The sequence below is a fragment of the Kogia breviceps genome, chromosome 13 (assembly GCF_026419965.1).
Source record: "Kogia breviceps isolate mKogBre1 chromosome 13, mKogBre1 haplotype 1, whole genome shotgun sequence".
NCBI classification, from domain to species: domain Eukaryota; kingdom Metazoa; phylum Chordata; class Mammalia; order Artiodactyla; family Physeteridae; genus Kogia; species Kogia breviceps.
In genome coordinates this window covers 71,611,580-71,627,796 of record NC_081322.1, presented here as the reverse complement: position 1 = coordinate 71,627,796, position 16,217 = coordinate 71,611,580, and the positions used below count along the sequence as shown (strand labels likewise).

The window sequence follows — 16,217 nt, the reverse complement described above, 5'->3', positions numbered from 1 at the left end:
GCATTCCCCCCTGAGGACACCATCTCATTCATTAACCAACAAACTTTCAGTTTTGTTTTCAAAACATGGGAATCAACATAATTCTAGCATCTAAATAGCTTTCCACTTCCTTCTGATACGGTTATAAGAGATTTTCTCAAATACTTTGCTGATATCAAGACTTACCCAAAATGATAGTTTGTCAGCATTATTTGAACTAAATGAGCACACATGAAATGTGAGACTATGAATCTGTATTATCTAATAATCTAGTATCCCTCCTCCAAAAAATAAATAAAAGCAAGCAGTACTTAGGAAATGGGTTCAGACAAGGCTTACGAGTGGTATCCATGCTGATTCCTGGTGACCACCATTCTTTCCTAAGCACAAATAAGATCTCTGGTTGATCATTCATCTACAGCTTTGCCAGGCACTGACATCAAGCTTACTTCAGGTCTTTAGCTTCTAGAAAATAATGTTCCCCCTTATTTAGGACATTCACCCGTCTCCATTTTTTTTCTGGTAATTTCCTCACAAATTGCATAATCCGACCTTGAGATCATGGGTAAAATCCCACGCTACTCAGGATGTAGATTTAGGCATCTGAAGGACTGTGCCATTTTTCCATCTAACTCATAATTCAGGCTCTAATGCACCCTCAATAATGACCATTCTCCACTTTCTAGTTTGCAGGGTCATTCTCTGATGAAGATGGGAAGCAAAAGGTGCTTATATAGCTGGGCCTTTCTGTCTACGCTATTCATGTTATACCACCCTGTGCAAGCACTTCCTTGTTCCCCTTGTCCCAAGCAAGCTTTGAAAGCCCTTTCAGTCACACTGTGCACTTTCCCCAAGCTTCCTTTCGCTCTGTTCTTTAGCTTGTCTGTCACTATTCTCATACACCCACACTACTCATATATTTTCAACTGGTGACATATCTCTCTTCTTCTGGGTTTGCTCCAGCATTCTCAGATCTTATCCTAGAAGACTGCTTAGGAAGACATGATCAGGGCAGGGTGGAGTGGGATGTGTGTAAAAGATAAAAGTGCAAAAACAGAGAAAGTACGAATATACCTGTAGAGTTCATAAAGGGCCTTTGCAACTGTCCAGGTAACTTGTTACCACTTCTTGCACTGTTAATCTCCAGTCTGAACTTTTTAAGAATTCAAGGCAGCATTACTGCTGTGTAACTGGGCAATTGATTAAATCTAGTTTGGAATAAGGAATATTGATAGTCTCCTGGGCCAAGAATTTTTGAACTTTATATGGAAGCATTATATTCCAAGAAGGGTTTAGCCTTGACTGAAGCAAGCAGCCTCAGTGATCCTCATCATTGGCATAGGAGAGGGAATTTTATGGCATCAACCCCCTTCCTCCCTCCTTCAGACACATACAGACCCTTGTGAGCACACACAGTTCACACACACCTCCTCCTCCTCTTACAGTGAAACATGAGAAAAAAGAAAGAGGGAAGCAACAGACAAGCCACGTAGACCAACTGATCATCCCAGTAGAAACAAAGGGAACACAGAGGAATCTGAAAAGTGTTTTCATGACTGAAAATCCTGCAGGTAATCCTGACCACACTGAGTTCTAAGGCAGGCAGCTGTGCCCCATGAAAAGAAAGACCAAGGTCTGAATACCCAGTTCAGCACCTTACCAGCCATGAGGCCTTGAGAAACGAATTTCTCAATTTCTCTTCAGGGAGCTTCCATAGCTCACCTATAAAACAGGAATAATAATAACTGCCTCGCATGACTGTTTTGAAAAACAGAGATGGTACAGAGCAGGTCTGCAGTAAATGGTAGCTAGTATTACTCAGATCTACAAAATCAAGCGCTTTACTACCAAGATTAACCCCATGAAAGAATTACCACTTCAAGTTCTGGTGTCTATTCCTAACAGACACTTGATAGGCATGAGCAGCCAGGGTGAGTACATATTTGCATAAGCATCCGTTTAATGAGTTTAAATGCTGCCAACATTAATGCTTGTTCCATCACCTAACTGCTCAAAAGTGGCTGTTTGTTTGAAAGAACTACTGCTTATGATAGTTCTGACCACACCCGGCTAAATTCAGCTCAGCAGAAGGAAGCCAAGGACATGAGGAAAGGCCCAAACTCTAGAAATGCCTGATAACAGAAGCTTCACAAGGCATCCCTACCCTGCGGCTACACAGTGTGGGAAAGGTTTTTACATCACTGAGATCACTACTAGCAGCCATTTGTGTGCAGGTAAATGCAGGAGATAGACAGCTCTGCTCTGCCCTCTAGTATCTCCTCTTTCCCTAAAAGGACAATATTATCTCAATCCACTTGCAGCAGATGTCCCTGTGCTTAAAAAAAAAACCAGAATCTGCTCATCTTTAGGTCAATTGTACAGCAAAGAGGTTACAAAGAAAGTGAAGGAGCTCACATGAAGAGTGCTCCTCTGCCCATTTAAAAATCACTCAGCTGGGGCTTCCCTGGTGGCGCAGTGATTGAGAATCCGCCTGCCGATGCAGGGGACATGGGTTCGTGCCCCGGTCCGGGAAGATCCCACATGCCACGGAGCGGCTGGGTCTGTGAGCCATGGCCACTAGGCCTGCGTGTCCGGAGCCTGTGCTCCGCAACGGGAGAGGCCACAACAGTGAGAGGCCCGCGTACCACAAAAAAACACAAAACAAAACACAATACTCAGCTGATGCACTTATGAGTTTCTAATGCACAATAATGAGTATTTAATTTTCTCACCATCTACATCAACTTGCAGAATGAATATAGAAACAGATAGAGATATATGGAGATATTTAAATTGGGTAATTTCTAACTTTCTATCTTCTCTGGGGGAGACTTCACTATTTTTAGAGCAATACGAAAAACTTTAAAATACTAGTAAATTTCTAAAATAAATGTCTGTTATTATTTCACATGCAACAACAAACTGTAAGTACTAATCTAGGGTAAGTACTTCTCATTCCTATTTATACTCATAAATTCTCAAAGAAATATAAAATGACTAATACGGTAGTTTTGAAAACCAAAGTATGGAATGCTCTCGTTTGGAGGGGTCAAAATGCTACATTGACCATCACTGCTCAAGAGCGCTGATTTGTAAGCACGTTGGATGAGCAACACCCACTGCTGGGTCACAGAAAAGGAATGTGAGGTCATTAAAGCAATTCCTTTAACCCCACACACCCCATCTCCTAGCCCTCGGCCCCTGAGCCCGGGATGGATGAAATCTGAAGCCTGGTAACTGGATTCAATACAATAAGATTCCAAGGTACACAACTTCCTCCCAGGATTTTATTTACAGCTAAATTCTTGGCATTTTATTTTGCTCTTCCCCCCTCTGTTGGAATGTCCACAGCTTTTTAAGCAGCCAATATCTAACCCAAAATATAGGCAAAAGAATTGTGAAAACGAATTAAAACAGTATTTTAAGGCAGTAGAGTTTTCTGTTTGTTTTATAATGTTCATTAACCTCAAAACACTCTAAAAAGTGTTCCCTCGCTTAGTAGGGAAGGCCAACAGTGACTTTGCTACTACATTTATTTATCAGAAACCACCAGAGTTCTTAAATTTAAGGTTCAGAAAGCACCAATATTCCCTTTATTAAAGTAAAATGCATTCAGAATGAGAAAAAAAAAAAAAAACTCTTATGAGATCATTCTATCAGGTATATGTTACCTAGAAAGAATTAAATCAGCTACACTGCATATTTTTGTTAGAAAATATTTACCATTGGGTTTTTATCCTGAAACGTGTTCCAACGCAATTTCTACACCTGGTTTTGCATGTCTCAGAGCTCCAGCACGTCCCCTTCCCCACTCTGCGTGAGAACACAGAGTGTTCAGGGTGTGTCTTTGCTCAGCAACCGAAGGAAGAGGTATGACTACACGGGTGTCCTGCCAAGAACCACTGGGCATTTAGATTTTATAGATCCAACCTCATTAGACGGGAGGAGTGTGTGTGACCTCTGCAGGCACCTGCAAGGCAGAGCCTTTCACATCCGCTTACCTGCAGTACACCAGACAAGGTTCCTGAGCTCAAACAGCTCATGCCCTGGGGGAGGACAGACAGGCAGGTCTCAGCCATAATAAAACCTGGCCTGAGACGGGGTTCTTGTGAAGGTGTAAACAACGTGTAGAAGAAAAGGGAATAATTAGCTGCAGGTGTGATAGTGAGTAAGCCCAAAGACTGCTTGTAGAAGCAGCTTACACTTAAAGGATGAGCCGAGGAGGCTGTGAATTCCTAGCAAGTAAATGACATTTCCGGAGAAAGGCAATTGTCCAAAGTGTTCTTTGTGACCCACCGCACCGTCTCCCCACCCGAAGCAGTGCACAGGAGAAGATGCAGACAGGGCTCCAGGGCAAGGAAAGGGCAGGAGCTATGAGATGTTCATGAGAGCACTTAGTACTATTATGGCAAAGACAACCAGATCCTTTCCAGAAATACAACTGGCATCAGTGTAGACAGTGAATTCAAGAGAGGAGAGGTCGCAAGCAGGAGTTAGATTTAAAGGGTAATGGGATTATCAGGGCAAGAGATGACACTGAAGTCTGCAAACAGAAGAAGGGGCTAAAGAGAGGATCCAAAGAGGAGGGAGCGTTGGTAAATACCAATGTAAGAGAGAGAGTTTTGTGCGGGCCTTGAGGACAGTTTCACAATTTAAGGGTTATACCACCCTGCAGGGGACACTGAATACAGGAAAGGAAATAATATGAAATACTCTTGCAGCCCCTGAATTCAAAAATATTATTGCTGGTGATAAGCAGCATCTCAGGATTTTATAATATTTAATCCCCATAATTCATAAGAAAGTCATGTCAGTAAAATCAACAGTGAAAATATTACCTTTTTTGTGTATTTTTAAATATTTTGCATCCTGGAAGGAGTGGCAGGTCTTTCCGTGTGCTCCGGACCCACAGGCCCAGCGGCCATGGCTCACGGGCCCAGCCGCTCTGCGGCATGTGGGACCCTCCCAGACCGGGGGCACCAACCCGCATCCCGCCACATCAGCAGGCGGACTCTCAACCACTGCGCCCCCAGGGAAGCCCCCAGGGAAGCCCCCGTGAGAGTTTTTAAAAGCACCAATTAACATTTTAATTCTTAAGTACAGGAAGTGAAGTCATTAATTTGGCATGGAATAGATACAAAAAGAAGAATTTAAGAACATATTTGAGCACGATGCTGTGAATAACAATGCCTCCCCAACCTCTACCGGTACGAAAGAAACCAGCCATGTAGATAAAGGAAATGCAGGCACATAAGGAAAACACTATTTGTCAACAAATAACAGAAAACTAAAACTTGCACATAAACAGATAACAAGATAACCTGACAAATATTGTAGGATGGTAGGAAAAAAGTAACTGCATAGCTATGAAAACACTTTCAAAGTTTAAATGTCAATGAAAAGCATTAATATTTTCAGTAGTGGGATTGATACTCCAATCCATACTAATGTGTTTGTGTACTGTCTATTTACATATCCCTCATGGATTTCCAGTATCATCTGGTTCTGTCAGTGTGGAAAAAATGATTAGAATTAGTAATATTCAGGAACTTTTCTTCCTGACTGAGTATGTTAACCTCAGCAAGGATCACTGTGAATGTTAGCTGCCTCCAGGAAAGGAAATGGTACTGGGGAAGAAAGGGAACTCTGAACGCTCACTCTCAATACTTCTCGATTATTCAGTGTCTTCAGTGAGCAGTATGTATGTATTTCTTATAGAATTTAAAATGCACTTTAAAAATAAACAAGTCGGGTTTCCATGGTGGCGCAGTGGTTGAGAGTCCGCCTGCCGATGCAGGGCACACGGGTTCGTGCCCCGGTCCGGGAGGATCCCACGTGCCGCGGAGCGGCTGGGCCCATGAGCCATGGCTGCTGAGCCTACGCGTCTGGGGCCTGTGCTCCTTAACGGGAGAGGCCACAACAGTGAGAGGCCCACGTACCACAAAATAAAAAGTAAATAAATAAAATAAAAAATAAAATAAACAAGTCAACCACTTTGTTCCTAAGAAACATCATAAATTGGCACTGAATCAAAAACCTACTGTACTTCATACCTTAAAGACAAGTAGAACTTGAATGCCTAAAAAAATAGATACCAGGTCATTGAAAAAGGAAAAACAATTTTAACCTGTAAATGAATATTTACTGCAATTATCTCTAGGGGAAAAGTAAAAGTTTTTCTAAGTGAATTGTGAGTAATTAAGTAACAAGCAATTCCTTCAAAGCAAATAAAGGAGCAAAAATGTTCTTTAGAAATAACCATTTCAATAAAGAAGCTGAATTAGGGAATACTGACATCATCAACAATCTTGTAGTTAGGAAACAAAAAATAAATTAAAAATTTGTAATTTACATTCCAAATCTGTTACTGTAATAAAAGCAATCAAAAAAATCTAAATATCCAGACACAGGTGCTTAAAGTGAGATATTTTTAATGGAAATAAATGTAACATATGCTCCAACTGGCTACTTCAAGTGCCTGGATTTGCTACATTAGTAACAACCCAGTAAAGCCTAAATCTGGATTACTATCACCACAGGACTCTATTTTGTGTTTTGGAGGAATGTTTGTTCTCTTTAAATTCCATATAAAAATATTGGCATGCATTTAGCTAACCCTAAAATGAATACACTTTTAAGAGTCAAAGGAGATTAACCATTAGATTAATCTTCACGTGTAAATTTCCCGAACTCAGATTTACATCTCAGATTTAAATATGAAAACAAAGCAATGATCTTTTGAATTTGATCAAAAAAGAACTGTGAAAAACTCATGAAAAAAGAATAAGTATAATCCAAAAAGTCACAGCTACATGAGCTGTGTGGGAAATACTTAATCCAGCATTGCTCCACCTTGGCACTACTGACACTTGGGCCAGAAAATTCCTCCATTGTGGCAGTGGTCCTGTGCATTCACTGTAACCTTGGCCTCTACCCACTAAGGTGCCAACAGCAGCCTCCCTTCCCCACAGGTGTGACAACCAAAAATGTCTCCAAACATTAATAAACGTCCTTCTGGGAAGAAAATGACCCCTGGTTGAGAACCACTGACAATCCAATGCTTGGATCATAACCAAAAATTTTAAATTATGAATAAGGGTAATTTGGGTTTTTTAAGTTGGAAAGAATTACAATTGAAGACAGACAAGGGGAAGTGGATCCACTCACAAAATTAAATGAGCCAAAAATACTGAACTACAAAAAAACACCCTCCTCTTCAAAATTAATGGTTTGTTCTAATGAGATCTCACTGTAAAACTGCAGCTTAAACTTAGAGAAAACCACTTCTTTCCACCACCACCTACACACACACACACACACACACACACACACACACACACACACACACAGAGCCCTTGCCATCTTTATTCTCCTGGTCATGAATTAGAAGTGTCCATTGAAGAGCTTCCCTCAAAGTTCAGTGATCACCAGGCTTGCTGGTCTTTGTGGATTTCTTCACACTGATCTGTATAGTCTACCAGCTTCTACCACATGTTCTCTGATTTTGATTTTGAAAACATAATTTTCATAAATTTTGTCTCATATATATTCATAAATTTAATCTCATATATATTCTCTTGGGATCTAAATCCAAATATATATATATATGTAAAATCTTCAAATACAAATATATATATGTAAAATCTTCAAATCCAAATATATAATATATATATACACACATACACACACACATATATATATCCCCAAATCTAAATCTCCTATTATTAATCTCATTTTATTCACCGAAAAATATTATTGAGTGCCTTCTCTGTGCCAGGCACTGTACGAGAAGTATACCCTGGGATACATCAGTGGAGGAAAAAAAAAACAAAAGACCAAGGTAAAGAAGCACTGGGGGTGGGGGGGTGGTAGGCAAGAGGGTGCAATTGGTTCATTCTTCTCCAGACCTTTTCTATTAGAAAACCAGGTGATTTGGAAACTTCACTACTTCACTTCTCCATCTTCATCACAGGTGAAATGTTAAAATTCTGACTATCCCGTCTGACGGGGACTTTGACCACTTTCTCCTATGTCCTCACATTTATCCTTTCCTCTGGAACTCTCCATCCAGTTGACCTCTACCAAGAAGGCTTTTTGCAAGGCCAAAGGAGATAAATGTGTTCCCCAGCACATTAAAAGTATGTCTTTGGTTGGGATTTATACATTTCAACTTAAGTATGTAATAAACATGGGGCCAGAAAGAATGCAAAATACTCAAATAATAGTTAGTTACTGATAATTACTATTTTACTCTGTAATAAACTTAAACTCCTAATGGCCTTTAGATTTACCTCAAAAGTTCTGAGTTTGGGGGCAATTTCTTCAAGCAAATGCAGATCTTTGGAAACCTTGACCTTTAGTCTGTTCCACTGTCCTTGAACATCATCAAATTCTTGCTTATATAGTTTTTCTACATCTGGAGAAACATTTTTCTCCAAAGCCTTTGTTTCTTCTGCAAGTTTATGCAGTATAGGTTTTTGATTCTCTAGGATTTCATCAAGGGCCTGGAAAACAGTTTTCAAGATTAAAAATACACACAATAATTTGTCTGTGCAGATGTAATAATACTGGCTATAAACAGTCAAAGTCATTTTTTAAAAAGAATTTGATCAAAAAAGAATTGTGAAAAACTCATGAAAAAAGAATAAGTGTAATCAAAAAAGTCACAGCTACATGAGTTGTGTGTCGTTTAGACACAATGTATCCTCTGCACTAAAAACCAGCAGAACAACAGGCCCAGTGAGGGCCCAGTGTGCTGGGCTCCATGGTGGATCTGTTGCATCTGATGAAATAGTGCAAAGGCACATATCTTAAATGACCAGGGAAGCATTTTCACTCAATACAGTAAAAGAACAACACAATCGATTGTCTTCATTTCATTAAAGATACTTTATATGGTTGAGAATTTTAAGCTAGTCACAACAGAAGGAGAAAAGATGCTTTTATTCTATTAAAAATATTTAATAACTATCTTTTAGCTGAGTTCCTACATTATAGTGATTAACCTTCAAATTATAAGAAATATAAGAAATGTTTGACTAATTATGACCAAAACTGATATATTTTTTTAATAGCTGAAAAAATATTTCAAAATATGTGATATGAGATATTAGAAATGAGCCTAAACTTCTTAGGTCTATAGGTCTTAGGACCTATAATATACATTACCTTTTCTTCCTGCAGGGCCTTCTCCACCTTTGCAAGATCATTCAAGACATTCAAAGATGTCTGGGCCTTATTTTCGGAATCATTTAGCAGATCTGTCAGCGTTTTCAATGTTTCCAAATATTCATGTCCAGGTCGGCTCTTCAGTTCTGTTTATTGAAAAATACTTACTTTGAGAAAATAATGGCAGGAAACTAATATTGTTATACATACTGTTAATCTTCCTATTTAATAAGTGAATTCTAATACATAAGAAGTTAAACTCTGTAATTAAGATTAAAAAGGGTCTCTGTTAGGGACACAATAAATCACTCCATTGGCATTTCTGAGAGTCATATAGTGACTTCATTCCTGCGGATGTTGATGTTTGAAATATTAAGTAACCCACCATCATTTTTCTTCATTTCATCATGATGAAATGACTCTCTGAAGATGGTACTACAATGTTCCTTTTGTCTCATATAACCTCCTTTTCCCCAGTAGCTACACAAAGAATAAAAGGAGACAAAGATCCCCTCAACCAGTCTTCCTCTAAGTTCAGGCGTGTAGACAAACTGCCATCCGCAGAGGGGTGGATGTTACACTGAACAACACTGCCAGGCCGCACAGGTACCCTGAGAAATAACAGCTGCACACGGCAGCTGGAGTGATGTCTACTTCAGCCACTGATGTCAAATTTACAGACAAGCTACACTTGTGTGGAGAGGAAGCCAGCTCATTTGAAGCACAAAGAGGTGAAACCAAGTAGCAACAAAAGTCACAACAGCCAAAGAGTGGAAACAACCCAAATGCCCATCTACAAATGGATGGATAAACAAAATATGGTGTATACATACAATGGAATACTACTCAGCATTAAAAAGGAAGGAAATTCCGACACATGCAATCCACACAAAAGAACTTTGAGGATAAGTGAAATAATCCAGTCACAAAAAACCAAAAAATGTATGATCCCACTTAGGTGAGGTATATAGACTAGTCAAACTCATAGAAACAGAAAGTAGAATGGTGGTTGCCAGGGGCTAGAGGGAGGAAGGAATGAAGAGCTGCTGTTTCACGGGTACAGAGTTTCAGTTTTACAAGACAAAAAAGCTCTGGGGATGGGTTATACAACAATATGAATATATCTTCCACTACTGAACTCTACACTTTAAAATGGTTAAAATGGTAAATTTTATGTTATGTATATTTTACCACAATTAAAAACAACAAAAAAAATAAATAAATTGACCAATTGTTTTAAAGTTAAGAAACTGAACATATAAAACTGCCTTGTCAAAAATGAAAGCATATTTTGTAACAGCAAATTGAAAAGGAGGTACTCTCAAACGCTTCACAGTCTAAGTTAACTGAATTCAATAAACAAAGAGTATGGTGGCCAAATGCCTTTCCAGAAGAAAGGAAAGATGATACATTTGCTTCCCATGCACATACAGAGTCTTACAAGTCATTACATAACCTACGATTGCTGCAAGGAAGGGTATGGTATGGTTAGCTGTTTAGCATGCACTCCCCATTATATTACATAATGCAGCACAATTCCTGACTTAAAAGCCAAGGAGAAAAAAATACAATATATGAGGGATGAGCTTTCAAAAGCTTTAACAGTTAACTTTCCCAAACCAGGCTTATTTCAGAAGTAAAAACTCTTGAATATTTTTCAGACTTTGAAAGAGGAACACAATTGCTTTGAAAAGAGGAGATGGCATTGCTAAAACTTTAACCATTTTGAGCAAACAGAAGCAAGTGATCATTCTTTTTAGGCCTGCTAGTAATGATTATCAGCTGGCCTCCTTCAGCGAAAAGGAGAAACAACATCCCTAAAAAAACTCTTTAAAAATCATCATGTCCTATTAACCCAATTTTAATAGCACATGAAAGCTGTCTGCATTTTTACAAACAAGGGTGAATCCAGGAAATAGTCTGAGTACACTTTAAGAACTGGAACAGTACCAGGCACAGAGGAAAACAGAGTGAGGCTGGTGCAAAACCAGCAAGTGTACTAAAGGTCTAAATATTGGGAGTAATTTTTAAGTTGAGGCAAACTGAGGAAGGAGATGGTGGACTTGTCTAATAAAAAGACGCAAGAGAATGGGTTTACCGTTCTCGAGCTGTTGGTGACGCTCCTCTAAATCCTGTTGCACAGCTTGGTAACGGCCCACAAAGCTCTCAAAATCCCGCTGGACAAAATCTGGGGCAGAAGGCTGAGACTTCAGGGCTGAGCAGCTTGCACGCAGCATTTCAATTTTGGGGTGGTGGTTACGGAGGTCTGTTAATTCTTGCTATGAAGAGAAAACATGACCACATGATTCGCTGAAGATGAACATCCTCACAGAAAGTTAATCAGAGCAGAATTAACCTACAGTTCAAGATACAAGGAGCATCTTCTTTAAATACAGGACTGGACATAGAATTCTTTCATGTTCTGGATGGTCATCTTTACCTGACAGGAATCCTTCAAGCTTGGCAAGGACTGCTGGGGAGATTCTGAAAAGGGCATGTGTTTTACCCACTCCTCTTTTGTCTTTATGGTCTTTTCAAGCTCATCAAGGTGCTTAAAATAAGCGTTTATATCTTCCTGTAGCTGAATCTTTCTTGTTAGATCTTCCAAATGCTGGGATATATTCTTCCATTCTGATAATACCTTCTCCAGAACACTTTTTATTTCTTCAGTAGGAAGACCTTCTACACAGACATGAAAAATAAGCAGACACTTCATAAATTATTACAAAACTTGTTTTGGATTTGTTATAAACATTCTAACCTATTCAAAATAATGAGGCAATGTCATACATAATGATCACTCCCTTAAGTCCCTTTTAACACAACAACATTGTAATGATGCACTTAAAAATAACTATGTTTAATTCCTTGAGAAAAACGGGAGAGGGGGAGCTTAAAAGAGCAGTTCAGGAGGAGGATGGCCAACACAAAAAGCACATCAGTCGAGTGTCAGCCACTGCCTTTTCTACAGAACATGTGTCTCCATCCTTGGCAACCTACTGTTCTACTAGTTTCTAGTCTGAGCACGAGAAAGAAAATGAACTGTCTGGACTTGTCTGGGGCTCTGACGTCAGAAGGTAGACCCCCTGTCATCAAGAAAAACAGCTGGCTAGAAAAAGGAGGAGGCAGCTTGAGACTTGTGATCAAGCCATAGGTCATAGGAATTGCAAAACAAATGGCTGGAACTCCTAGCGCTGGGAGCAATCTGTTGAGTGCAGGAATAATACACCAGGAGCCAGGCCCAAGAAGCATCAGCAAGCCTACTGGGAATGCTACACACAGACCAGTAAATGCCAAAATATCTATGCAGTGCTACGATGATCTACTTTAGAAACACATCAGGAAAAAAAAATGCCATTATGTGGATTACTGACATCTGATAATTTTGTCTCATATTTTTGAGAGGCAGAGAATGTTCATAGAAATAATAGTTACATATAATAATAGGTTTTATTATAGTCCTCTTAATATAAAATATCATTGAATCCTTGAAAATTACTATGAAAAGGTATGGGAAATCTACAAAGGAATCTTTACGTCCTGAGGAAAGCATGCACGTTGAAAAAATGGGTTTAACATCTTTATTATTTGAGCAGGAGCGATAAAACTTTGTAAGACATGTCATCAAAATCCAGGGTAACAAGAGCTCTAAAGGGGAAAAAAAGGCCTGTAAAACAAAAGGTCACTTAGGATCCACAGATGATGCAATTTTGAAAATTTCTGTAACACACCGTATCCACTGAGAATTAGAAATGCAAATGTGACATTACATAATCTGAATATATCACCCATGTCAACTGCTGAAGTAAACTGTCCACCATCACACAAGTAATAGAACATTACACCTAGACAAAACATTCACACCACAGTCCAAGTTCAATTATCCCTGTTAATGGAGGTCAACTAACTAAATTACCACTTCTTTTTTTTTTTAAATTAATTAATTTACTGAGTTAGTTAGTTTTGGCTGTGTTGGGTCTTGTTGCTGCACACGGGCTTTCTCTAGTTGTGGCGAGCGGGGGCTACTCTTCCTTGCAGTGCGCAGGCGTCTCATTGCGGTGTCTTCTCTTGTTGCACAGCACAGGCTCTAGGCGTGTGGGCTTCAGTAGTTGTGGCACGCAGGCTCAGTAGTTGTGGTGCACGGGCTCTAGAGCACAGGCTCAGTAGTTGCGGCACCCGGGCTTAGTTGCTCCACAGCATGTGGGATCTTCCCAGACCAGGCCTCGAACCTGTGTCCCCTGCATCGGCAGGCGGATTCTTAACCACTGCACCACTAGGGAAGTCCTAAATTACCACTTTTCTGACAATCTGAGCAATGGAGATCTAGGCTGTGTGTCTGCTAGGTCATTTCTATTTTAAGTGGGCAAAGGAATAATATCAGCCACTTCATTTACATGTCAGGACAATTTATGATAAACAAGAAAGAAAATTAAGCTGGCAAATAAAATTTTGAGATGGAAAATTATCACCACTAATCCAGAAAATAGGTAAGAGGTACTCATTTTAGGTACTAGGGAAGCTGAAGAAACTTCTTCCATAGTTTTTTTTAATTCACTGACTATTTCACTATCCATTCACTTTATGCTTTCAAACCAATTCTCAAAATTTAAATCTCCCTCCTCTAAGCTTGATATAGTTTGGACCAGTGTCAAGTAATAAATAAAGCACAATTTACATTTTAAAAAAGGAAAACTGTACATTGTCTTTTAAAATAATTGTTTTATTCCCAGAGATCCAAAGTTGTAGCTTTTTCTATTTCTACAGAACATCCAACTCTTAGATGACTAATCAAAAGCCAAAATCAATATCCCATCCTTTTATTAATTTTCTAGAAGGGATAACATATAACATATTCCTGTCACTTACTCTCACTTGACTTTAGCTTATCAATCTATCACTATTAAAATCAAGGGAAATGTTTACAAAACATAGGATCATCATCAAAATCCATAGACTTATATGTTGATATATTGGGAATTCTTTTTGGAGGGAGGTGGTAAAAGAAAATTTTACTTTGGCAGCATTGGGGAAATGTAGTTACATTAAGGTAAATTCATTGAGGTTATCTGAATTTTGATCACTTTTGGTGCATTATCTTGATTTATGACAGGTATATTTTCATAGTTAAATTTGATAAGGTGTTATTTATATTTGAAATTTTTACCTGTATTAAAGACCATTTTTTCCCCCACAGACCCAGTGGCTCAGGGGAATGTAAAGATTAATATTTTTCCCAAGCAGTTTTACGTATGATTATTTTTCTTGTCTTGCTTTGAAAGGCTTTTCTTATAAACCCTATTCCTTACTCCAACAATGATAAGTGCTTTGGAGGTCTGCTGAAACTCTCCTTGACAAAAGCCACAGACACCCACGGCAGAATTAGGAATATCAGTTTGACGAGAATCTTCTAAAATGTAGCTTTTAATCTTTATACTTTTTGACTTTTTATTATAGAAAATGGAAATATATACAAATAAATAGAACAGTAGAATGAACCTCCTGTACCAATTACCCAGCTTCAGTAATTAATGACATTCTACCATTCTTGAATTATCTATATACCCCTACTCACTCCTCACCCATTTAATCATTATTAGTATTTTCACATTTCTTAAAGTAAAATTTACTTACATTGAAATACATGAAACTGTGCTGTTCTGAGAAACCTACACACACTTACCAATACATAGAATATTTCCACCTCTCCAGAAAGTTTCCTGGAGTCCCTAATGGATCAATCACCCTCCTCCACCCCAGAAAAACCACATTTTAAAAAATGCTTGGACTATTTTTCCCTCTGCCTTTTGAAAAATATGTTGATTTATTTTGTATATATACTGGGGTCACACACACATACATACACAAAAGTATGTATGTGCCCAGTATATGTTCATGTATTTAGAAACTATGGAAATGTACCATAGATTATTTGTACAGCTTAATTTCTTCCTTCCTTCCTCCCTCTCTCCCTCCCACCCTTTCTTCCCTTCCTCCTTCTTTCCTTCCAAACAGAAGAGTGTTCTCATTCAAACTCCACCCTAGCTAGGTGTCTTACTGCTGGGTGTGGACACCCCACTTGGAGATTACTTTTTCAAGTATTTACTTGAAGGGACCTAGAGACAGAGCGAGAATATAATTTCCCTTGAGATACTTCAATAATTACAATAAAGTGTGTGTTAAATTTATATTAGTTACAATCATAGATTCTTCACTTCTACATCGACACTGTAGCTTGGAAACCAGACTTTATCTGGGTGATGTGGGGTAATTTCATGAGTCTATGAACTGAATTAAATTCATGTGTGTGTCAGCTTTTAGTGGGTGTGGCAGAATTAGAGTGCAGAGATTCATTGATTTTAAAAAATCTGTTATTAAAAATTTTTAGGGGCTTCCCTGGTGGCGCAGTGGTTGAGAGTCCGCCTGCCGATGCAGGGGACACGGGTTCGTGCCCTGGTCCGGGAGGATCCCACGTGCCGCGGAGCGGCTGGGCCCGTGAGCCATGGCCGCTGAGCCTGCGCATTCCGAGCCTGTGCTCCGCAACGGGAGAGGCCACAACAGTGAGAAGCCCGCATACCGCAAAAAAAAAAAAAAAAAAAATTTTAGGATGGGGTGGGAAGCTTAGCAATTGGGACACTGGTCTGAATAGGGTCTGTATGTTAGGTTTAATTTTCTCATTTTCGAGGAGTGTCTGCCTTTTGTTAGAGAGTAAAAGTGATTTTTAACATTTCCCACTGTCATTCCACTTTATCCATTATTCTAATTTTACAGTACTGTATTTTACTTCTCTACATGTGGTTAGTGCTGTTAATCCTACTGCTACTTTAAAACCAGAAATGTTGAACTGAAATGAAAGCACAACTGGGTGATTCTCCCGGTCTTTTCTTCCTTCAATACATTTGAAATAAATCCTAGGCCATGGATAAGTAATGTAGAAGAAGTTTCTTTACAGAGTGTAATTTGCCCAGAGTCTGCTTATGTAAGGATGCAGATATATGATTCAGTTCAGTTAGAAAATCACATCAAATTCTTCAGTAAAACAGATGTTTGAATAATTACATCACTGGTTTTCT

General features: G+C 39.0%; 1 protein-coding gene across 2 annotated transcripts in view; it reads right to left on the bottom strand.

Annotated features, from left to right (window-relative positions):
* The window catches only part of UTRN (utrophin), a 506,315-nt gene that overhangs the window by 335,891 nt on the left and 154,207 nt on the right, over positions 1-16,217 (bottom strand). For both annotated transcript variants that reach the window (XM_067010961.1, XM_067010960.1), the window contains 4 exons: positions 11,588-11,829; positions 11,246-11,426; positions 9,148-9,293; positions 8,271-8,483 (listed from right to left, as the gene is read on the bottom strand). In XM_067010961.1, coding sequence (XP_066867062.1) covers positions 8,271-8,483; positions 9,148-9,293; positions 11,246-11,426; positions 11,588-11,829 — 782 coding nt within the window. The remainder of the gene's footprint in view (positions 1-8,270; positions 8,484-9,147; positions 9,294-11,245; positions 11,427-11,587; positions 11,830-16,217) is intronic.